This window comes from Mobula birostris, chromosome 6, assembly GCF_030028105.1.
Source record: "Mobula birostris isolate sMobBir1 chromosome 6, sMobBir1.hap1, whole genome shotgun sequence".
In the NCBI taxonomy this organism is placed as follows: Eukaryota; Metazoa; Chordata; class Chondrichthyes; order Myliobatiformes; family Myliobatidae; genus Mobula; species Mobula birostris.
The window spans coordinates 188,986,176-189,011,546 of record NC_092375.1 but is presented as its reverse complement, the minus strand read 5'-3'; the positions used below and the strand labels follow the sequence as shown (position 1 = coordinate 189,011,546).

Below are 25,371 nucleotides of genomic sequence, written 5' to 3'. Positions count from 1 at the left end.
CGGAGCAGCACTAGCAAACCTTCCCGCAAGGATATTAGTCCCCCTTCAGTTCAGGTGCAACCCGTCCCGTCGGAACAGGTCCCACCTTCCCTGGAACAAGGCCCAATTGTCCAGAAACATGAAGCCCTCCATCCTGCACCAACTCCTTAGCCATGTATTTAGCTGCATTATCTCCCTATTTCTAGTCTCACTAGCACGTATATGGCCTAAGTAATTTATGGACATGGCATAAGGGTAAACTGGGGATACCTGGCAGGTCAATCTTCCTAACGTTGGATGGCATTTTTTGATTTTTGGTAAGACCAACACGGGAAGTGCTCTATTGTTTTGGGGGTAAATGATCTGACACTTCCATATTCACCAAATCAATCTCTAGATGACCTTGCTGGAACTTACAATGTTGAGCAACCTTCATAAGCCCTGACAAGTATACGTACTGTATATTATACACCATTTTCTGGCAGAGAAAGGAATTCTACCTGACCTCCAAAGCCGAGGGGCAAATTTTCCTGTCTGATTAATTATGGGTAATGCTCAATCGATATTTTACAAATTGTGTTTGAGTTAACAGATCTTTCAACTACCAAATTTTCAATGATGATTTTTGCTTAGGTGCACAATTTTAATATAGACTAATATTAAAGTCTCATTTGGGAATATAAAGTAGAGAGTAATTCCTAACTTAAATATTGTTTTCTTTACTTACAGAAGGATCAGTATTAATAAAGATCTGAGAAAATTTGTATAATAACTTTTTAATAATACTTTGTAAATATGGAGTTTTATGGCGTTTCAAGTATGACATAGGATCTCAAGACTCTGGAAGTCTATTTACAGAGAAGGTAGATAAGAGAATGTGTAATTTCTTCCAGTGGCACAGTCCAGACTGAGGAATCTTTGGGCAAAATCCAGCTGACTGTACGTTATTCCACTCCACGTCACTCTCTGATTGTAATTGTTCACTGTTGCAGGTAAATTTCCTTATGGGCAATTATTTTACTTGTGAAATTTGTTGCACTCAGTGTTGGTAACGAGATCAATGTGTGTCCTGAAGAAACAAATGATGTGGAAAAAAACAAGTGAATGATCATCTTTTCATTAAGGCTTGATATTTCAGAGAGCTAATGTAGACTTGGGGACAGCCAACCACTGCCCTAATGTTCAACTTTATTGTTTAAAGAATCTATGCCAAATCTCATAATAGGTAGAACTCGTCAGGATACAATTTATTCCCATTAAACACGTAAAGGACGCAAGACCAACTCAGATCAAATACCTCTTCAAGCCCTTACTTACCTATTGCACCATATGCCACTGGCATTTAGAACATCAATGAAGATCCTCCATGTCTGGTGACGTTCAGGGCTCCCTTCATTATGTCAGTGGCTTTCTCTTGTTTTCACTACTGTCAGTCACGCAGGTCTCAGGTAGAGTCTCAGGAATACCATTGCACTCAATAGGATTCCATAACAATTTTGTTTTGCCAGTCAGGGTTGTTAGCCTGAGCTGAACGCCCGAACCTGGAGGACTCTTACTCTGGCCTGTACCCTTTGACCTATTTGGCATGGGTGACCCTAACCAAGAGCCAAATCATGAAGCCCTGACTCCAGCCAACATTGCCGTCTGGGTCATTGAAGCACGCAAGCCTCCAAACCCTCCAAGGTTGTGGTCCTCTTGGAGGTCAAACTCTTCAGATGAACCCTTAATTCATGATTTCCTCCATTGTTGTTACCTTATACTTGACTTTTCTGGATATTTTATTCTTCTTGCCAGTTTCTTGTTACCTGTAGTGAAAATCAAGTGCAGTATTCAGCTGAATTTAGGAATAATTTAACCAATCATACAGATATGTTTGACATTTTACATATTTTCTGTTGATTTATAGTAATTGGAGCGTAGCATTTTCTCTGCAAGAGTTTGAGGATCAAGAGATAGAATACAAGAACATAGAAGGAATAAATATGATCCAGGATAAGATGTTTGAATGATTAAGCAGAAGGCACCTAAAACTGTTTCCTTCAGTGAAATATTCAGTACTAAGGAAAAGAATCTCTACATTAAAAAGCACTGTTTTCACAAAGATTAGTGGCAACATAAAAATCCCCCAAAAAAATATGGTTAAATAAAGTGCTCATGATTTGAAATTGACAAGATTTTTATATCATAAATCAAATATGGGTTAAATGTCTGCAGCTAACAAAACTACAAAACGGGTTTGGATGACAGAATGGCCTTCTACTTTTCACTTGAGTGATTTTAATTACACAACTGTATGTTTCTCTGTGAACATCTGTCCAGCATAGTATGGACTACAGAGTAGATTCAATGGTAATCAAATAGCTGAGTTATTATTTCCAAGGTAACCAAGATAATAGTTGAAGTTTCATATTTCATTTGACACAGAAGCCTAATCGCCTGTTCAAATGATGGATCAGATCCATATGTCCGACTTTACCTTCTTCCTGACAAGAGCTGGTCAGGCCGGAGAAAAACACAAGTCAAGAAGAAGACTGTAAATCCACAGTATGATGAAAAGTAAGTATCCCATAAATACATCTCATTCCTGATTTCAGAACCCTTGGATTTAGTCTGATTTACAGTCGGGACTTCATGGCCAGAGGTTTTATTTATTGATGGACAAAAGTCTTTGTGAAGATAAAGATTAGCTTTATTTGTTACATGCACATTGTGTCACGTACCCCGTGACGGGGATAAAGAAACCAGCAGAAATAGAAATCACTTTGGAGTCTCGTATTGCTATAAACTACTAATATTTATTAGTAACTACGCAATACAGTAATATAAATGTAGATAAATCAAACAGGTTAGCAATGATTATATATAAAAGTAAGTGTGGAATATATATGTATGAAAAACCAAGCTTCTTTAAGTCTAAGGGTAAAAAGATACAGTCTTACGATGTTGAGTAAAGTGGAGTTCAGTTTGTGGTATTTAGTTGAGTAGTGATGGAGAGAGAGAGAGGAAAAAAAGAAAGAAAAGTCTTCAGGTGAACTGATGCCGTCGATCTTCTCGTCGTCCTCCGAAATCCTTTACAAGTCTCCGACTGTGACTTTAACCAGGGGGACCGGTTTTCCTGTGGTGGAGCTATCACCCAGGCGAGGGTGGACACATAAACAACTCCCCACCAGTCAACTCCTTCTTTACCGTTGGAATAGCAATTTGGATCAATCCACCCGATTGATCCTCCAAAACCCACTTTCTGTGCAGGCACAACAATGCTTATTCAGTGTCCAGATCATGTGTCTGAGGTCTGTATCATCTGACCTCCCATTTATTTCACCAGGCTGAGCATCACCTGCCATTCAAAGAATCCCTCCTTCCTTTGTCTGCAAAGAAATGCAAGCAGGCAACAAGTCCTTGAAAGTAACATCAATAATGTCCTGTCAGTCACCATAGCAACCTTCGAGCTGCTCAGCTGTCTCCAACTCCAAACTCAGTAGAAATCCAAAGTTACTTCCAATGCCTTAAAGTGACAGTCCAACCGTTGATCTTCGTTTCTCTCTTTTCAAAAGCAACAAATTGGTGGTAAATAACTCTCTCTCTCTCCTTTTCAAACAAACCATCAATGATGAATGTCTCTCTCTGTCTCTCTTCAAACATTTAATAGGGGCACTCCTGGATCCCCTCACAATTGAAACATACAATGAAATACATTAACAACAGGAATTCTGCAGATGCTGGAAATTCAAGCAACACACATCAAAGTTGCTGGTGAATGCAGCAGGCCAGGCAGCATCTCTAGGAAGAGGTACAGTCGATGTTTCAGGCTGAGACCCTTTGTCAGAACTAACTGAAGGAAGAGTTAGTAAGAGATTTGAAAGTGGGAGGGGGAGGGGGAGATCCAAAATGATAGGAGAAGACAGGAGGGGGAGGGATGGAGCCAAGAGCTGGACAAGTGATTGGCAAAAGGGATACGAGAGGATCATGGGACAGGAGGTCCAGGAAGAAAGATGGGGGGGGGGGGACCCAGAGGATGGGCAAGAGGTATAGTCAGAGGGACAGAGGGAGAAAAAGGAGAGTGAGAGAAAGAATGTGTGTATAAAAACAAATAACAGATGGGGTACGAGGGGGAGGTGGGGCATTAGCGGAAGTTAGAGAAGTGGATGTTCATGCCATCAGGTTGGAGGCTACCCAGACGGAATATAAGGTGTTGTTCCTCCAACCTGAGTGTAGCTTCATCTTTACAGTAGAGGAGGCCATGGATAGACATATCAGAATGGGAATGGGATGTGGAATTAAAATGTGTGGCCACTGGGAGATCCTGCTTTCTCTGGTGGACAGAGCATAGGTGTTCAGTGAAACGATCTCCCAGTCTGCGTCGGGTCTCGCCAATATATAGAAGGCCACATCGGGCGCATTGGGAGATCGTTTTGCTGAACACCTACGTTCTGTCCGCCAGAGAAAGCAGGATCTCCCAGTGGCCACACATTTTAATTCCACATCCCATTCCCATTCTGATATGTCTATCCATGGCCTCCTCTACTGTAAAGATGAAGCTACACTCAGGTTGGAGGAACAACACCTTATATTCCGTCTGGGTAGCCTCCAACCTGATGGCATGAACATCGACTTCTCTAACTTCCGCTAATGCTCCACCTCCCCCTCGTACCCCATCTGTTATTTATTTTTATACACACATTCTTTCTCTCACTCTCCTTTTTCTCCCTCTGTTCCTCTGACTACATACCCCTTGCCCATCCTCTGGCTTCCCCCCCCCACTTGTCTTTCTTCCCGGACCTCCTGTCCCATGATCCTCTCGTATCCCTTTTGCCTATCACCTGTCCAGCTCTTGGCTCCATCCCTCTCCCTCCTGTCATCTCCTATCATTTTGGATCTCCCCCTCCCCCTCCCATTTTCAAATCTCTTACTAACTCTTCCTTCAGTTAGTCCTGACGAAGGGTCTCGGCCTGAAACGTCGACTGTACCTCTTCCTAGTGAAATACATTGTTTTGTTCAATGAGCTCCATAACCTCAGAAGTGCTGGGGCAGTCCACAAGTGAGGCCGTGCTACTGCTGCTAACCAACTAACCGTCACTCATATGTCTTTAGCATATGGGAGGAAACCAGAGCACCTGGAGAAAACCCACAGTCACATGAGAACATACAAACTTCTTACAGACAGCGGTAGGAATTGAACCCACTCTTACAGCTGGCTCTGTAAAGTGTTACGCTAACCACTGTGCTAGCTTAATTATAATACAATATAAATAAGTTATTCAATTAATTTTGAACTCTTAACAAAATGGCATGCAGAGCTACCTCAATTGACTTAAAGATGTTAAAATAGGTATCAGTCATGTGATGAATCCCCTTTTCAATCTATCCTGTCCATTGCAGACATCATTTGTGACAAACACAAGTATAATCTTCTTAGAAAATACTTGTTAAATTGATCCCTGAATGTCTGTGAGTACGAACATGAAAATAACTTTTTGTCTTATTCAGGTTTGAATTCTCCGTGTCATTGGAGGAAATTCCTAAACGTAAATTAGATGTTGCGGTAAAAAACAACCGGTCATTCCGATCTCACGTGAGGAAGGAACTTGGGATGGTAAGAGTAACTTGTATTTATAAAGAATTTGGAAAATGGGATTTGAACGTGTTCAGCTCATGTCCTCAGTGTGACATAGCAGGTATTCCCTACTAACTGTTATACATAGTTTGAAAAACAGCAAAAGAAACTCTGTCAAGACAGACTGGAGAACTCATCTAGTGAGTGGAACTGAGAAAAACGAAAGGAATGACCAGGATAATGGGGCTATATTACAGACCATCCAACAGTCCTAAGGATTTAGAGGAACAAACTTATAAAGAGATTACAGACTGTTGCAAGAAACATAAGGATGTTATATAGTAAAAAACAGGAATTCTGCAGATGCTGGAAATTCAAGCAACACACATCAAAGTTGCTGGTGAACGCAGCAGGCCAGGCAGCATCTCTAGGAAGAGGTACAGTCGACGTTTCAGGCCGAGACCCTTCGTCAGGACTAACTGAAGGAAGAGTTAGTAAGAGATTTGAAAGTGGGAGGGGAACTCTTCCTTCAGTTAGTCCTGACGAAGGGTCCCGGCCTGAAACGTCGACTGTACCTCTTCCTAGAGATGCTGCCTGGCCTGCTGCATTCACCAGCAACTTTGATGTGTGTTGCTTGATGTTATATAGTAGGTAATTTTAACTTTCCACATATTGACTGGGAATATACTGTAAAAGGACTAGATGGAATAGAGTTTCTCAAATGCGTTCAGGAAAGTTTCCTTCCTCAGTACGTGGAAGTCTGTAAGACAAATAAGCAGAATTAGGCTATTCACCCCATCAAGTCTGCCCCACCATTCCATCATGGCTGATCGCGGATCCCACTCAACCCCATACACCTGCCTTCTCGCCATATCCTTTGATGCCCTGACTGATCAGGAAACAATCAACTTCCGCTTTAGATATACCCACAGACTTGGCCTCCACCTCAGTCTGTGGCAGAGCATTCCACAGAATCACTATTCTCAGGCTAAAAAAAATCCTCATTATCTCTGTTCTAAAAGGTTGCTCCTCAATTCCGTGCCCCCTAGTTCTGGATTCCCCCCCCCCCCACCAGATGAAACATCCTCTCCACATCCACCTTATCTAGTTCTTTCAACAGTCAGTAAGTTTCAATGAGATCCCCATGTATTCTTATAAATTCCACTGAGTACAGGCCCAAAGTTGCCAAATACTCCTTATACGTTAACCCCTTCATTCCTGGAATCACCCTCATGAACCTCCTCTGAATTCTCTTCAATGACAACACACACTTTCTGAGATATGGGGCCCAAAACTGTTGACATTACTCCAAGTGCAGACTGACTAATGTTTTGTAAAGTTTCAGTGTTATCTCCTTGCTTTTATATTCTATCTCCCTTGAAACAAATGCCAACATTGCAATTGCCTTCTTTACCATAGACTTAACCTGTAAAATAACCTTCTAGGAGTCTTGCATGGGGACTCATAAGTCTGCACTATTGTTCCTTTTACCAAAATGCATTATCATACATTTCACAACACGGTATTCAATCTGCCACTTTTTTGCCCATTCTTCCAATTTGTCGAAGTCCTTCTGCAATCACGTTGCTTCCTCAGCACTACCTACCCCTTGTTCCAATGAGAGAGCATACAATAATGGATCTGCTATAAGTGAATGAAATGGCAGGTAGTTTATGTAGATTAACTACAGAACTACAGAAGTTTATGTAGATTAACACCTTGCATCCAGTGACCACAATGCTATTAGTTTCAAAAAGTAGGCCTGGTCCATGGGTCACTCCGCATTTAGTACGAGGTAGTAAATTGGATTAGACATTGACTTTGTGGGAGAAGCCAGAGAGAGGTAGTAGAGGGTTGCCTCTCTGTCTGGTGGCCTGTGACTAGTGGTGTGCTGCAGGGTTTGGTGCTAGCTCCTATGATGTTTGTCATCTATAACAACAATCTGGATGATAATGTGGTTCACTGGATCAGCGTATTTGTAGATGACAACAAGATTGGGGGTGACGGTAAAGAAGGCTATCATAGATTGTAGAGGGTTCTACATCAGCTGGAAAAATGGACTGAAAATGGCAGATGGAATTTAATGCAGACAAATGAGTAATTTTGCACTTCGGTGGGAGATCCAACCAGTGTAGATCTTACATAGTGAAGAGTAAGGTAGGCACTGAGGAATGTGGAAGAACAAAGAGATCTGGGAATACAGGTCCATGATTCATTGAAAGTGGTATTCCAGGTAGATAGGGTCATAAAGAAAACTTTTGGCACATTGGCCTTCATAAATCAATGTATTGAGTACAGGAGATGTGTGCAGTTTTGGTCACCTACCTACAGGAAAGATGTAAAAAAGGTTGAAACAGTACAGAGAAAATCTACAGGGACGTTGTCTAGTCTGGGAGACCTGAGTTATAAAGAAATATTGAATAGGTTAGGACTGTATTCTTTGATCACACATCAACAAGGCAAAGTATCATCCTGTAACTAAAATGAAATTACGGTTACTTCCACCTCAGGGTGATAGGATGATGGGGTGATAGTCTCAGTTCCAGCAGCTCTCACATGGGTAATGTACAGTGTGGCTAATATGCTGATCATATATGAAAGACCCTTGACAACAGAATAATTTGCTGAAAATCTCTGCAGCGAAAAAAAATCAGTGCTCTAGTACTCATTTATTGATGGAGTCAGTGAAGAGGAGATGGGGGCCAAGATTTTTCTTGTCCCTGATCTTGGGCCTAAATGTTTACGTATTTTTACTCTTGTTCAATAGCATAACAAATGCTTAGTATCTTAGTAACTGCACAAGTACTTAGTATCATTATTTTTTTTAAGTTTCAGCTTTATTGTAGATGTATTCATTTTTATATTCTTCTATGTTAAATCACAGTATTTGGTTGCTCAAAATAAATAATTTTATGCATTCATTTTGGAGTTACCCCACAATTCTTCAAATGATTAATGTAGTCTATAAACTAATTAAGTTTTACATTGTTCTTCATTAAAAGGTATTGATTGATATTCCGAAGGATAACTTAACCCCAGGTTTTACAGAATGGTAAGGTATACTCCTTGTATCTAAACATTAAATATTTAAAAATATTGAGTACACATGTGTACATACCCAAACCACTTAAAAACAATCCTTATAGAATAGTTATATCTAGCTGATTGCAAGAACATCTAGTTTTCTTGTAAATGTTCTTAGAAAGATGGTGACAGAACGAGTGATCGTTACTCTGAACTCAAGTTGAGAGAAGTTGTACATATAAATACAAGTTTGTCTTTTGTATATATTCAATATTAAAGCTTCTTTAGATTTGTTTTGTAAAATGTAGATCTGTTTTTGTTTCTTAGTATAATTACAACTCATCTTTAGTTGGAGCAGAAAGATGAAGAGAAGTGTGTTCTTGATTTAAACTCCTGTGAGAAATAACCATTCCATATGTAGTGTGATAGTAAACAGAAATTAAGCCTTATAGCTTTATTCACCACAATACTATAACAACTTTTGGTTCATTAACTGCTTTGGTCCCTTTATCAAAAGTGTCTTTTGTTTTTCCTGTGACCAGGAATAATATGTGATAGTGACGTTATCCTTTTCACAGGTATAAACTAACTGGTGGTGGATTACCAAGCAAAGGACGAGAAAATATTTGATATATAATTAACCTGGAGCTTCACGTGGTTTTCTGATAGATTGAGGGAGGATCACGGATACTTATCTGGTAATTTGCGAACCTGGCTGTCACGTGCGTTCTATCGATTTCATTTTGACAGCAAATGATCTTGCATTATGAGAAAGGACTACATCTATACCCAGATTTTTTTTAAAATGTCCACATTTTATGTTAATTAAGCAGAACATTTTCATCACAACTGGGCAGACTGTAAGGACTTGCAATTGGTTAAATGGAATATAGAAGAAGTTAAGTTGCACTTTTAAACAGGATTGTATATATAAACATCATTAAAGACAACACATTTCCTAAAGCTTTTCTCAAAACATTTTCTTCTCCAATTGGTTTATGAAGAAAATTTAATCCCTGAAGTACATAATTCAGATTCACAAGACTGTTTTCAAGTATGCTATTTAATAAGATCCAGCTTTTTAATGTGCATTTTCTCTACATTCTTTTTAACTTTTGCCTTAATACTGTTTGTATGCTTAGATTCAGCTTTTTTGGGGTAAAATAACAGGCTTGAACTAGTGCCTTTAAGGCCACTTTGCTATCATGTGATGCATAATAACCAGACTAAAGTTTTAGAAAATCATTTCAAAAAGGTGGCAACATGTTAAAAATAGATTTGTTTTCTTTATCTATTGTAAATATCATGGTTATTTCCTGTATGGAAAATGCTCAGAACAATGGCTATTGAGAGATATGAATTGCTATTTATTAACAGCTGTAAATAAATTGATTTCATATGAACAAATCACATTTGTTACTTTGTCTAATTTTAAAATTATGTATAAGTTGAGCAGTGTTAAACATGACTTGTCTTTTATTGATTAGTATGGTGTGCAGATATTAAGATATCCAGAGGTGATCACTAAATTGTCAAAAGTACGCAATAATTTTAATTCAGTGTCGATGGGGCTTTGCTACATTTAAAATTTCAAATTGCAGACTATGAAGGAGCATAACTGTAAACAATTAGTTCCAAACTTATCATGTTGACAATTAAAAATATTAATTCCCTGTATTTCCAGGATAATTCAGGTTTGAAGGGATAGGGGTGTGAAAGAACACTGAAAGCTATGAAGCCCTCAATTAGCATTAGTTAAAACAAATTTAATTGAAGTATATCTAAAAAATAGGAAGTCATACAGATTATAAATCAGATTGTAAGAATAAAGAATAATGAGAAATGCTTGAATTTAAATCTGTTTTCTTATTTGTAGCTTAACAGCACAGACTATATGTAAAACATAAGACCATAATAAATAGCAGAATTAGGCCATTTGGCCCAACGAGTCTGCTGTACCATACAATCATGGCTGATCCTTTTCTCCACTCCTCAGCCCCAGTCCCCGGTCTTCTAGAGCCTATCAAGCTCTGCCTTAAATGCACCCAACAGCCTGGCCTCCACAGCTGTCTGTGGTAATAAATTCCACAAATTCACCACCCTATGGCTAAAGAAATTTCTCTGCATCTGTTTTAAATGGACCCCCTCTATCCTCAAGCTGTGTCCTCTTGTCCTAGACTCCCCCACCATGGGAAACATCCTTTCCACATCTGCTCTGTCTAGGCCTTTCAACATTCAAAAGGTTTTAATGAGATCCCCCCTCATCCTTCTGACTTCCTGCAAGTACAGACCCAGAGCCATCAAACACTCCTAGTATGATAACCCTTTAATTCCCAGAAACATCCCTGTGAATCTCCTCTGAACCCTCTCCAATGCCAGCACATCTTTTCTTAAATGAGGAGCCCAAAACTGTTCACAATACTGAAGTTGAAGCCTCACCAATGCCCTATAAAGTGTCAGCATCACATCTCTGCTGTTGTATTCTTGACTTCTTGAAATGAATGCTCACATTGCATTTGCCTTCCTCACCACCGGCTCTACATGCAAGTTAACCTTTAGGATGTCTCCACAAGGACTCCCAAGTCCCTTTGCATCTCAGATTTTTGGATTTTCTCCCTGTTTAGAAAATAGTCTGCAAATTTATTTCTACTACCAAAGTGCATGACCGTGCATTTTCCACCTTTGTATTTCATTTGCCACTCGCTTGCCCATTCTCCTAATCTGTCTAAGTCCTTCTGCAGCCTACCTGTTTCCTCAACACTACCTGCCCTTCCACCAATCTTAGCATCATCTGCAAACTTGGCAACAAAGCTATCTATTCCATCATCTAAGTCATTCATATACAGCATAAAAAGAAGTGGTCCCAACACTGACCCCTGTGGAACACCACTAGTCACTGGCAACCAAGCAGACAGGATCCTTTTTTCCCCCCACTTGCTCCCTCCTGCCAATCAGCCAATGCTCTAACCCATGCCAGTAACTTTCCTACAAAACCATGGGCTCATAATTTGGTAAGCAGCCTCATATGTGGCACCTTGTCAAAGGCCTTCTGAAAGTCCAAATACGTATACAACATCCACTGCATCCCCTTTATCTATCCTGCTTGTAATCTCTGCAATGAATTCCAACAGGTTTGTCAGGCAGGATTTTCCCTTAAGGAAATCATGCTGACTTTGTCCTATCTTGTCCTAACAAGTACTCCATAACCTCATCCTTAACAATTGACTCCAACATCTTCCCAACCACTGGAGTCAGGCTAACTGGTCTATAATTTCCTTTCTTAAAGTGTGGAGTGACATTTCCAATTTTTTTAGTCCTCTGGCACCATGCCGGAGTCCAATGATTTTTGAAAGATCATTACTAATGCCTCCACAATCTCTATTGCTACCTCTTTCAGGACCCTAGGGTGCAGTTCATCTGGTCTGGGTGACTTATGTACCCTGAGGTCTTTCAGTTTTTTGAGCAGCTTCTCCCTTGTAACTGCACTCACTTCTTTTCCCTCAAACCCTTCAACATCTGGCACACTGCTAGCATCTTCCACAGTGAAGACTGATGCAAAATATTCATGTAGTTCATCTGCCATCTCCTTGTCCCCCATTATTATTTCTCCAGCCTTATTTTCTAGCAGCCCTATATCCACACTTATCTCTTTTATTTTTTACATATTTGAAAAAGCTTTTGCTATCCACTTTGATATTGTTTTCTGGTTTGTTTTCATTTTTCACCTTTTCCCTCTTAATGCTTCTTTTAGTTGCTCTCTGTAGGGTTTTTAAAGCTTTCCAGTCCTCTGTCTTCCCACCAATTTTTGCTTTGTTGTATGCCCTCTCTTTTGCTTTTACATTAGCTTTGACTTCCATTGTCAGGAATGGTTGAACTATTGTTCCATTTCAGTATTTCTTCATATTTGGAATACATCTATCCTGCACTTTCCTCATTTTTTCCCAGAAACTCACACCTTTGCTGCTCTGCTGTCATCCCTCCCAACATCTCCTTTCTACTTACTTTGGCCAACTCCTCTCTCATACCACTGTAATTTCCTTTACTCCACTGAAATACTGCTATGTCAGACTTTACCTTCTCCCTATCAAATTTCAAGTTGAATTTGAATAATATTGTGATCACTGCCTCCTTGGGGTTCTTTTACCTTAAGCTCCCTAATCACCTCCAGTTCATTTCATAACACCCAATCCATCCAGTATTGCTGATGCCCCATTAGGCTCAAAACAAATTGCTCTAAAAAGCCATCTCAAAGGCATTCATCAAGCTCACTGTTTTGAGATCCATTTCCAACCCGATTTTCCCAATTGACCTGCATGTTGAAATCTCCCATGACTATCATAACATTTCCCTTTTGACATGTCTTTTCTATTTCCTGTTATAATCTGTGGTCCACATCCCAGCTACTGTTGGGAGGCCTGTATATAACTGTCAAAGGGTCCTTTTACCCTTGCAGTTTCCTAACTCAACCCACAAGGCACAACATCTTCCAATCCTATGTCACATCTTTCTACAATTTGATACCATTCTTTACCAGCAGAGCCATGCCATCCCCTCTGCCTATCTTCCTATCCCTCCGATACAACATGTAACCTTGGACATTCAGCTCCCAACTACAACCATCCTTCAGACACGATTCAGTGATGACCACAACATCATACCTGACAATCTGTAATAGTGCAACAAGGTCATCCATCATATTTCTTATATTCTGTGCATTCAATTATAACACTTTAAGCACCGTATTTGCTACCCTGTTTGATTCTGCATCCCTAATACTCTGACACTCACCTTGCTGGCTACAATTACGTCCTGTCATCTGCCTGCCCTTCCTGACAGTCAGACTGCATGCCAACGTTGTACATAAAACATGGTCTATACTGTCTACCTCTGTAACAAAGAAAAAGATAATTAGAGCTTTTTATTAAAGTTTCTGCTAATATCAATACATGTGCTTAATCAATTGCAATTTTCTATATATTATTTCAAAACTTTATTAAAATGCTAGTTAAGACATTAGGTAGCAACAGTAAACTGTGATACTCTGAAGTTTGGTACAAGACTGGGTTTTTCTTTCTATTGAATGTGACTTTTATAATATCTATAAGCACTGTAGTATAATAAATTTTCTAGTGAACAGTTGTCAGCATTTGGAGAAGCATAGACTGATTAGGGGTAATCAGTATGGCTTTGTGAGAGTAGGGCATACCTCACAAGCCTGACTGAATTCTTTGAGAAAGTGACAAAGCACATTGATGAAGTGAATGGGATAAGATGTATATGGATTTTAGTAAGGCACTTGCCTAGGGTTCCCCATGTAGGCTCATTCAGAAAGTCAGGATGGGATCCATGGAAACTTGGCTGTGTGGATTCAGAGTTGGCTTGCCCCCAGAAGGCAGGGGGTGATAGTAGATGGAGCATCTTCTGACTGGAAGTTGTTGACTAGTAATATTCCACAGGCATCTGTTCCGGACCTCTGTTCTTTGGAAATTTTCTAAATAACTTGAATGAGGAAGTGGAACGGTGGGCTAGTAAATTTGCAGAAGGCAGAATGTTTGTTATGTTGTGGATAGCATGGAAGGTTGTTGTAGATGATATGAGGTGTAAACAGAGTGGACAGACAGCACCTTTGTTCCAGGGTGAAAATGGCTCATATGAGAGAATGTAATTTTAAGATGATTGGAAAAACGTACAGGTGGTTTTGGGCCAATACTGTGGGTCAAAGGACCTATACTAAGCTGTACTATTCTATGTTCCGGGAACACTAAGGTTATATGAATAAGGGAATATACAAGCTCTCCAGATCCTGTGTCTCAGCAAAAACCACCAGAAATTCCTGACCCTAGTTCCATCTTCGGACCCAGCCCATGATCCAGACAACTGACTCACATTAATGAGCAGATTCAATATTTTTTAATATCATTTCTGGTACACATGTGTTAAGAAGAATGAAATAATTGTTACTCCAGATCCAATGCAGCTAAAAAAAAATCTCAATATGATAAAGAGCACAATAATAATTTTAAAAAAATAACAAATATAAATTCATAAAATAGCTTATTTAATACATATGTTTGCTTATAGATGCTGTACCATCAAGTTCTCTGAAACACTGAATGCCAGATTATTTGAGTTATCTTTACCTGGATTCAGATCCTACATTTGAGTTGTTATTCTTACATAATAGCTGCAGTAAATCCTGAAAAAGTGTGTAGAATGCTAGAAAGAATTCTGCATGCTCTTCTAATATAGTGATTATACTAAAACATTAAAAGTGAAACTTCTTTCAAAAGGAAAAAAAGGTAATTTAGCAAAAGGATGTATTACAAAAACTGCTTTCAGCATATTTTAGCAATCAGACACCCCGCCAGTTATTTGCAGAGTTCAACTGTACAGTGATATTTTGTTGTGTGGAAGAAAATTATCTTCCATGTGTTGTTTTAGGATCACTATATTGTGGAACAAGCAGAAAGCAGAATTTGCCAACTCTGCAAATTATGTAAAGTTTTCCATTGTTGATATGTAACCTGCCAAAGGGGGCATAAATCACAATGGGTCTTGGCATGGTACGTATACTGCTTTATCTGAGCCAAAAAGTCATGAATTCAGGATAGAGTTAACTACTTTAAAAGTTGACCTAACAATCTAGATCATGTGAATGTTACACCCACCTTTTCCTTCTATTCAAACTTAAGGCTCTTTAATTACTCTCTTACTTGCGTAGTACGCCTTCGGTAGTTCATGTAACCATAAAAGATCTAAAAGAAAACAATGTAAAATCTGTGCTGTAGCTGCATATGACCCTCAAGACACAGATTAGGTGCATGGTCACATTTCATTGCTGTTTGAGTGACCACCTTATACACAATGTAGCTGCCATATTTCTCACATTAAAGAATCAAGTATTTTAAGAGGTTACTTACAAGCAACGTTATTCCTTGGTATTGCTTCAAGTATTTTAAGAGGTTACTGTAGGAGCCACGTATCTATTTTCTGTCTGTATTGTATTTTCTATTGTGCGTTTATTATGGGTAATTTGTCATGTGGGTTGGGGCGAGGTAAAAACAAGTGAATATGGTTACGTATTCTCACTTTGTCTCCATTCAGTTGAATCTAGTTACAGCCAGGGAGTGGGCTGGAGGGTAATTTTTTTTTGTTGACCATTAATTTCTTGACAGCAAAATCGATTGGTTTTACCGCTTAGTTACACTGATTGCAACATTAATTTTGCTAAATTGCTACAAGATTGATCGTCTTTGCTGGTTTCGTAATAAAAGATCAGATGTACTTTTTTTGATTTGGAAATTCGCTATTTTAGAAGCACGTTATACAGTGTCAACCATCGTACTCAGTTTCTGAGTGGTTTTGATTTGTTTTCATGTAACCACTACAATTACTTAAAACAACGTTATTTCTCGGTCTTGCTTCAGTTCCAATTGAGGAACTACTGCTGATTTTGTTTTAATATCTACTTAATTCTTCTATATGACAGTTCAAATCTGATGGTGAACATTTTAGGAATAATGACCAACATTCATTATGTTTTAAGATAATTACAGGTAAGATTAAATTGAATCTTAGCAGGCCAGGTAGCATCTATGGAAAAAGTACAGTCGACATTTCGAAAATGTCGACTGTACTTTTTTCCAAGATGCTGCCTGGCCTGCTGAGTTCCTCCAGCATTTTGTGTGTGTTGCTCGGATTTGCAGCATCTGCAGATTTTCTCTTGTTTTTAAATTGGATCTTGCAGGAAGGTACTAAATTGGGGGAGGGACAAATTACGATAGGATAAGACAGGAGCTAAGGGGTGTCGATTAGCAGCAGCTACTGTCGGACAAGTCCACATCTGACATGGAGTTGATTAAAGACCAGCTGATTAGAGTTCAGGATTGGCATGTTGTTTGTTCCTTTATTGAAATGCAGCACAGAATAGGCTCTTCTGGCCCTTCAAGCCATGCCACTCAGCAGTCCAACTTAATGCTAGCCTAATTATATTTGCCTGACCCAGATACATCTATTCCTGCAACTTTATCCTTGTTGGGTAAGTTCAGTAACTTTTCTGGATACAAACTGAATCTTAATAAGAGTGAACTTTTTCCGTTAAATATGATGGTTCCAATTTATAAAAATTTACCATTTAGATTAGTTACTAATCAATTTACTTATTTAGGAGTTAAAATTACTAAGAAGCACAAGGATTTATTTAAGGTTAGTTTCTTACCCTTACTTGATCAGATTAAAGGTTTGATAACTAAATGGTCACCAAAGTTTTTGTCATTAATTGGTCGGATTAACGCTGTTAAGATGATTATTTTACCTAAGTTTCTATATTTATTTCAAGCATTGCCTATTTTTATCCCAAAATCCTTTTTTGACAATGTTGATTCAAAAATCTCCTCATACATATGGCAGAATAAAAATCCTAGATTAGGTAAAAGACACTTACAGAAGCCCAAAAAGGAGGGTGGCTTAGGATTGCCAAACTTTAGATTCTACTATTGGGTGATTAATATTTGTTATTTAAAATTTTGGACATGGAATTGGGATACAGTTCCTAGTCCACAATGGGTTAATCTTGAATGAGATTGTGTTTCAGGATTTTCATTGGGTTCTATTTTAGGGACCCCACTTCCTTTTGACTTTTCTAAATTGGACAAACAAATGGATAACCCAATAGTTAAATATACTCTTTGAATATGGTTTCAGTTTTGAAAATTTTTTGGACTGAATCAATTCATTTTAACTAGCCCTATTATATCTAACTTTCTTTTTCAACCTTTTTTGGATCAAGCATATCTGATTTGGAAAACAAAGGGTATTATACGTTTTTATGATTTATTTTCAGATAATTGTTTTATGTCTTTTGAACAATTATCTAATAAATATAATTTACCTAGATCACATTTTTTTAGATATTTACAGATCAGAAACTTTTTAAGTACTGTTCTTACTACCTTTCCGATTTCAGATTCCGCTGATATATTGGAAAAAATTTTGGATCTAAACCTTTTTCAGAAAGGTTCAATAGCAATTATTTATAATATGATTAGGAAAATAAATCCAGATGTTTCCAATACAATTAAGAATGACTGGGAAAGGGAACTTAAGCTTACCTTACCTACCGAGAAATGGCAAAAAATTTTTCAATTGGTTAATTCTTCCTCTATTTGTGCTAAACATGCGTTGATACAGTTTAAAGTTGTACATAGGGCTAATATGTCTAAGGATAAATTAGCTCGTTATTATTCTCATATAAACCCTGTATGTGATAGATGTCATTCTGAGATAGCTTCATTAACTCATATGTTTTAGTCTTGTCCTTTATTGAAAAAATATTGGGATGATATTTTTGATATTATTTCCACTGTCTTGAACATTGATTTACAACCTCACCCTATTACTGCCATTTTTGGTTTACCAAAGATTGAAAAACATCATTTGACCCCTTCAGTTCATCAGATGATTGCTTTTGTTACTTTAATGGCTAGAAGATCTATACCATTGAATTGGAAAGAGATTAATCCTCCTACAATATTTCATTGGTTTTCTCAAACTATATCTTGTTTAAATCTAGAAAAGATTAGAAGTGTTATTTTTGACCCATCTATTAAATTTGATGAGACTTGAAGACCATTTATTCAATACTTCCACATGATGTAATTTGACCCTTGCCAATCTATTTCGTGATTTCAATATTTGGGGAGAGGAGCGGAAGTGGCAACACTATTGGTTCTATCTGAGATATCATAATAGCCCTCTCTTTTTTTTCGTAGTTTTCTTTAGTTTGCGTAGTTTAGTTTTTTTTTGGAGAGTTTTTTTTCTTTTTCTTTTTTTATGATATTTTATATTTTATCTATACTCTTTATATATTTTGTTGCTAATCTGTGTGATTTTGGGATGTTTTTTAACTATGTGTTACCTGACTGTAAACTTTAATAATTACTATCATTTAACATAATCCCGATTGTTATGTACTTACTTTTTGTAATGAGTTTGTTGTTGAAACTAATAAAAAGATTGAAAAAGAAAAGAAAAAAGAATTTTGCCTCTGTGGTACAACTTAACTTTTACTAACATGGATAAAAGATTGTCTGACTGGCAGGACAGTGGAAATATTCTTTGTGGCTGTCAGTAACTAGTGGTGTTCTGCAGAGGTCAGTGTTGGGACCGTTTATTTTCACATGATGTGTCAATTATTTTAAAGATGGAATTGATGGTTTTGTGGCCAAGCTTGAAGATGATATCAAGATAGGTGGAGGGGCTGGTAGTTTTGAGGAAGCAAGGAGTCTGCAGAAGGACTTAGACAGATTGGGAAAATGGGCAAAGAAGTGGCAGATGGATTATAGTGTCGTGAAGTGTATGGTCATGCACTCTGGTAGAAGGAAAAAGGTGACTACTTTGTAAATAGAGAGAAAGTTCAAAAACCAGAGGTGCAAAGGGACTTGGGAGATCTTGTGCAGGATTCCCGCAGACTTGATGGGCCGAATGGCCAAAGTCTGCTCTTGTATCTTATGGTCATATGGATTCAATAGTGATGTACAAGATTCTGAGAGGCATAGACAGAGTAGACAGCTCATACCACTTTCCCATGGTGGCAATGGCCAATACCAGAGGATATCCATTTAAGATGAGTGAAAGTTTAGGGGAAATGTCAGAATTAGTTTGTTTTAGTTTGTTGGGAAGTGGCCTGGAACCCACTACCAGTTGTGGTGATAGAGGCTGATACAATAGGGACATTTAAAAGTCTCCTAGGTAGGCACCTGATGTAAGAAAAAATAGAGAGATATGGGCTGTTTAGGAAGGATGGGTTGGATTGAAGGTTTATGTTGGTCAGCACAGTATCTATCTACTGAGAGTTAAACATGAGAGATTACAAGAAGTGAGCGGGTCAGTCAGCACATTTTACGTGCCACAGTCCGAATGAGACAATGGATTGCTCAGAAGGTGATAGAACCGAAGGGTCTGTTTCTGTGCTGTAGTGTTCTAACATCGTGGCCCAAAGGTCCTGTTTCTGTGCTGTAGTGTTCTATGTTCCATGTTGATTTAGAGACCTAAACTAGGGGAAGGCTGATTTTGATGGCGTCAGACAGGAGCTGGGAGAGGTAGGTTGGGAGCAGCTGACAGAGGAAGACAACGTTTGGTAAGTTAGAGAAGTTCTAAAACAAGATACTAAAAATGCAAAGCAAGCATGGAGCAGCAAGGGTAGGAGGTAAAGATGGTAAGTTTGGAAGTGGGTTTAACAAAGGATTTTTAAGGTGTGATCAGAGAAAAGGAGGAGGCCTATGTCTGTTGTGGGAAATTGGTATAAAATGAGCCACCTGGGTTTCATTGGGGGAAAAGAAGAAACTTCAGAAATCAGGAGGGCAAAGGGATCCAAGAAATTACTTTGCAATACAACACAAAATGTTGGAAGAACTCAGCTACTGACAGCATCTATGGAAAAGAGTAGTCATGATGAAGGGTCTAGGCCTGAAGTGCCGACTGTTTACTCTTCTCCATAGATGCTTCCTGACCTACTGAGTTCCTTGAGCATTTTGTGTGTGTTGCTTTGGATTTCCAGCATCAGCAGATTGTCTCCTGTTCAAGAAATTACTTTGACATATAGGATTAAGGAGAATCTAAAACCTTTTATACAGCATAGAGAAGCAAAAGGGTAGCTAAACAAAGAACAGTTTCCTTCAGAGATTAGAGGACTAATTTGTGTGTGGAGGCGGGAGACATAACTGAGATCCTAAACTGGTACGTCTAATTGTATTCATCGGGGAGAAGCTAGTGGATGTGTAGAGTGTTATATGCTCAAGGAGATCTGGTTTTTTTGTTAGAATGATGTAATGGTCTTTTGGAGGTCTCTTGATGTGATTTTCCCGCCGATGTGAGGTCACGTGATGACATGTGCCCCGTGACTATATAAGAGTCGACTCAGGTGACGCAGTAGGTTTTTGAGTTTGTAGATTTCCAGGTAGAACGTGTCGTGCGTCCGTTTCTGTTGCGTTTGTTTTTGTGACGCAGTTTCATTTTTAAAAGGGGAGGTGCATTCTCTTACAAGATATTGTATTATTGGACTGGAAATTTTTGCTAGATGTGTTGATTTACTCAATTCCAACATTCGAAGGGAGAGTGAAGAATTCATCGAAGTGCAGGATCAAGAGGAGTCGGCATTGTTTGGCAGTTTAATAAAGGATCGACCTTAGTGAGTCTTTGTTGGAGCAGTAGCTACCTGCATCGAGATAACTCTTGCCAGAAAGAGCAATGAGTTCATGCAAAAAGGTGCTCTCTCTCTAAAGGAATTTAAAGTCAGTCGATTTAAACTGTTTATTTTCGGCATCATGAATCCTGTGGACAGAACCTGCAGTAAAGGTGAAGAAATCTCTCTCCAGAGAAGTCTCTCCCAATTGAACATGTAAATCTGTTGGACTTTCGAAGTTATCGCTTTAAAAACTATATCTGACTGTATCGCTTTAAGAACTGTTTTTGCATTTAACGCTTTAAGAACTAGAGCCGAGTGGAGTTGGTGAACGGCTGCATATCTGTTAACTTCAGGTTAAAGTTTTCCTTTGTTTTTTTCCCCTTATTGTTTATACGTGTTTAATAAATGTTTGGTTGTTTTTATATAACCTGTCGCGATTAATATTCATTGTTGCCGGTTACGTAACAAGAGGCTGCAGCTATAGTAGGAGTACATTGATGCTCTTAAGTACTTTGATATTCTCAAGCAGATCTGAATTAAAGAGGAAATAGAAATATTAGGGTGGATATATCTCCAGGACCTGACAAGATGGAGCAAAAAATGAGCTCAGTGGCTCAGGCAGCACCTGTAGAAGGAAAATGACAATGTTTCAGGTCAAGACCCTACATCTGGACTGAAAGAGCAGAGGATAGCCAGGTTAAAGCAATGAGTGGGGAAGGATAGGGGCAAGAGCTGGCAAGGAACAGGTGGATCCAGGTGAGGAGAGGTTGACTGATGGATGGAATCAGGCAGCGGAGGCAGGAGTTGAACTAGTGAGAGAGACTGGGAGGTGAAGGCAACAAAGGGCTGCAGATTTTGGAATTTGATAAGAAAGGAAGGTGAAGAGGAACCAATTAAGGGAGAAATGGTGAGCAAATTGTAATATGGGAGGAGTTGGGACTCTGGTTAAGAAGGCATACGGTGCATTGGCCTTCATCTATCGTGGGATTGAGTTTAGGAGCCGAGAGGTAATGTTGCAGCTATACAGGACCCTGGTCAGACCCCACTTGGAGTACTGTGCTCAGTTCTGGTCGCCTCACTACAGGAAGGATGTGGAAACCATAGAAAGGGTACAGAGGAGATTTACAAGGATGTTGCCTGGATTGAGGAGCATGCCTTATGAAAATAGGTTGAGTGAACTCGGCCTTTTCTCCTTGGAGCAGCAGAGGATGAGAGGTGACCTGATAGAGGTGTATAAGATAATGAGAGGCATTGATTGTGAGGATAGTCAGAGGATTTTTCCCAGGGCTGAAATAGCTAGCACGAGAGGGCATAGCTTTAAGGTGCTTGGAAGTAGGTACAGAGATGTCAGAGGTAAGCTTTTTTTATGCAGAGAGTGGTGAGTGTGTGGAATGGGCTGCCAGTGGCGGTGGTGGAGGCGGAAGTGATAGGGTCTTTTAAGAGACTCCTGGATGGATACCTGGAATTTAGAAAAATAGAGGGCTATGGGTAACCCTCGGTAGTTCTAAGGTACGGACATGTTCAGCACAGCTTTGTGGGCCGAATAGCCTGTATTATGCTGTATGTTTTCTATGTTTCTATGAAAGAGACAAGCCAGTGGGAGGAGTGTGTGGTGAAGAGTCCTGAAGGATGCAATGGAGGCTGAACTTATGAGGAGATGTTGTTTAGGCTGTTGATGGAAAGGAAGAGACTGGGCGGGGGGGGGGGGGGACCTTATGGAGCTTTGTAAAATTTACAAGCTTAGATAACATGGATTGTCCCTGTCTTTTCTCCAGGCCAAGGAATTACAAAACTAAAAGGAATAGGTTTAAGTTGGGTGGGAAAAAATTGAAAGATGACCTGAGGAGCCAGTTTTTAAAAACACAGAAGTAGTGGGTATATGGAATGAGCTATCAGAGGAAATGGTTGATGTTAGTACCATTACAAACATTTAAAAGGGTATATGGATAGGAAAGATTTAGAGGGATAGGGGCCAGATACAGGTAAATGGGAATAGCATCACAGTCAGCATGGATGAGGTAGGCCAAGAGGACTGTTTATTTCTTTGATTCTATTCAATTCTCACCATATGAAAGATTTGAACCTTACTTTTTGTTGGACCTGGTATACATTCCAGAAGTTTGGTTCTGAAACTTGTACCCTTCAATGTATTTTTCTTGTTCAGTCACAAGCATGTACAACCTTTTCTGTAATTGCATAATCGTCTTCTCTTGCTCGTGCTTCTTTTCAAGTCCACAACAGTATACCTAATGATACAAAATCCTCATAACACACTAAATACAAATTGAACCTTTACTGCAGAACAAAATTCAATTCTGAATCACCAGTCTGTAAGCAACTAAACTTAATACCATCGGTACAAGAATTTTTTTAATTGCTTCTGCAAAATTAAAGAATAGGAAGCGCAAGACAATGTTGAAACTAATACACTCTCAAAAATACAGTGAGTTTTCAATCTAGCTAACTTGCCACAACAACCAATAGTCAAGACAAAATATTTTTTCTTTGTCATTCTCTGACTCACACTCCAGATGATGACAAATATTTTCTACTAGAGTGTTGGTAATTGAGATTTCACCCAGTGTTTGTGAAGGTCAAGGACAAAGGACTGGGTAGAAGGTAGTTCTATTTCCATTGTGGTAGATTGTGGAGCAGCCTGGACAAAAAGCACAGTTACCTCTGCAGCACAAGTCTTGGAGTGTTTGTGGGGCCCATAGACTTTGCTATTAATTGAAGGTTGCAAATCACTTACCCACTCAATTAGCCTCACTGCAGATGATGTAACAAGATAATGAACATGTATTCTCGTTTCAGTTAGTTGCTTGAATGGCTGCCATCAATCTTGTCTGGAAAGCAGTGGATCTTAAACAATTTCGGACACAATGCTAACCACTAGCCTTTATCTTTAGAAGTTCCTATGACTAAAAAAAAATAACATTTCAGATCTGAAGCTCTTCAGAATTTTTCATGTTCCTCTCCCCACCCCAGGTGCTGCCAAAGCTACTCAGGTTCCACAGCATACCTGTCCAGATTTCGAGCTGACAGTTACTTTTTGTTTCCACTGTTCAGAATTGTAAGAAACCAGAACTAAGTGATCAGACACACTGTCCACCTCTAGATGTTGCAAAGGTGAAGCAGCTGTGTTTGCTTATTAGTCGAAGAGCAATTCCTCAATTTTACGATTTCCATAAAGTAACATCAACTACTCTTGTCTTCTAAAATTATCACAGGACCATGAAAGGTATTGTTAGTAAATATGTATACCACATAACTCAGTGATCCAACAAAGAGCAGCATAATTTTTGAAAAAATAAAAATTACCACTCTGGATTCAACCTATTACCTGTCGGGTTGTGGGGTGGAGATACGTCTCTACCGAAAGAGGAATAAGGCACTCCTTCCCGCTGCCAGCCTGCAGGTCACCCTTGGGCAAGGTGTAGCACTTGCTTAGCCCCCTGATCAGGATCATGTGAAGCCATGGAAGATGCTGGTGGATGGTCATATGAGCAGCTGGTACATATCACAAATCCTGGTTATGCGACCACTGACGTCAGGCAGACAATCTTTGAAGAGTATTGATGATGGCTGGAGTTACCCATCTTGTGAAGACACTGCTCAGGAGAAGGCAATGGCAAACCACTTCTGTAGAAAAATTTACTAAGAGCTATCATGGTCATGGAAAGACTATTTTCACACACGTCAGATGACATGGCACATTACAATCAAACTATTACCTATATACCTTGATTATACTGTTTCAGTTTGACTTTGATGTTGACACTTCACAAAGCTGTCATCCTGTACCCCCTGAATCTCTGATTTAGCAGAGTCATGGAGTCGCTCCAGGTCTAACGTATACTGCTTCCTCAGAGTTCTGCTCTGCCACTGAAATAGGTCATTCCTACAAAGATAATTATTTAATTTGTTTCAAAAGTACAATCAATAATATTAAGAAGCAACATCTACATGTTTAACTTATGAAGACTTGTGAAGAAATAGATTAGCACTGAACATATTAGCCAGTCAATGCTGGAATCCTGGAACCACCTCCTCTCCAGTTTCAGTACATCCTTTCTAAGACAGGGGGCCCAAACCTGCTTACAATACTCCAAGTGAGGGCTCATCATTGTTTTATAAATTATCTTGCTTTTATATTCTAGTCCTCTTGAAATGACATTTCATTTGTCTTCCTCACCACAGACTCAACCTGCAAATTAACCTTTAGGGAATCCTGCACATGGACTCCCTTTGTGTCTCAGTTTTTTGTATTTTCTCTCCATTTAGAAAGCTGTCAAACCTTTCATTTCTTCTACCAAAGTGCATGACCACACACTTCCTGAGACTGTATTCCATTTGCCATTTATTTATCCATACTCCTAATCTGTCTAGGTCTTTCTGTAGCCTATTTACTCAAAACTACCTGCCCCTCCACCTATCTTCATATCATCTGCAAACTTTGCAACAAAATCAACAATTCCAACATCCAAATCATTGACGTAAAACATAAAAAGAATCGGTCCCAACAAAGACTCCTGTGGAACACCAATAGTCACCAGCAGCCAGCCAGGAAAGGCTCACTTTATTCCTACTCTTCTTCCTGCCAATCAGCCACTGCTTTATCCATGCTAGA

The 25,371-nt window shown here is 39.1% G+C and overlaps 1 protein-coding gene and 1 long non-coding RNA gene across 5 annotated transcripts in view; one reads left to right on the top strand and one right to left on the bottom strand.

Moving 5' to 3' along the window:
* LOC140199660 (extended synaptotagmin-3-like) overlaps positions 1-9,949 on the top strand; it is a 117,891-nt gene extending 107,942 nt beyond the window's left edge. For 2 of the 3 annotated variants that reach the window (XM_072262109.1, XM_072262110.1), the window contains exons 19-23: positions 873-971; positions 2,404-2,535; positions 5,467-5,572; positions 8,536-8,585; positions 9,136-9,949. In XM_072262109.1, coding sequence (XP_072118210.1) covers positions 873-971; positions 2,404-2,535; positions 5,467-5,572; positions 8,536-8,585; positions 9,136-9,187 — 439 coding nt within the window. In that variant the 3' untranslated portion in view covers positions 9,188-9,949. Of the gene's footprint in view, positions 1-872; positions 972-2,403; positions 2,536-5,466; positions 5,573-8,535; positions 8,586-9,135 lie in introns of those variants that run through there. The other variant, XM_072262111.1, reaches the window with a different exon arrangement.
* Positions 792-25,371, bottom strand: LOC140199661 (uncharacterized). 2 transcript variants are annotated; one of them, XR_011886461.1, is made up of 7 exons: positions 25,295-25,371; positions 24,484-24,642; positions 24,085-24,383; positions 23,494-23,662; positions 13,346-13,444; positions 1,297-1,784; positions 792-1,048 (listed from the first exon to the last, which is right to left on the bottom strand). It is a non-coding gene; the product is annotated as an uncharacterized lncRNA (long non-coding RNA). The 2 variants fall into 2 exon arrangements; XR_011886460.1 differs by having other exon boundaries at positions 24,085-24,642.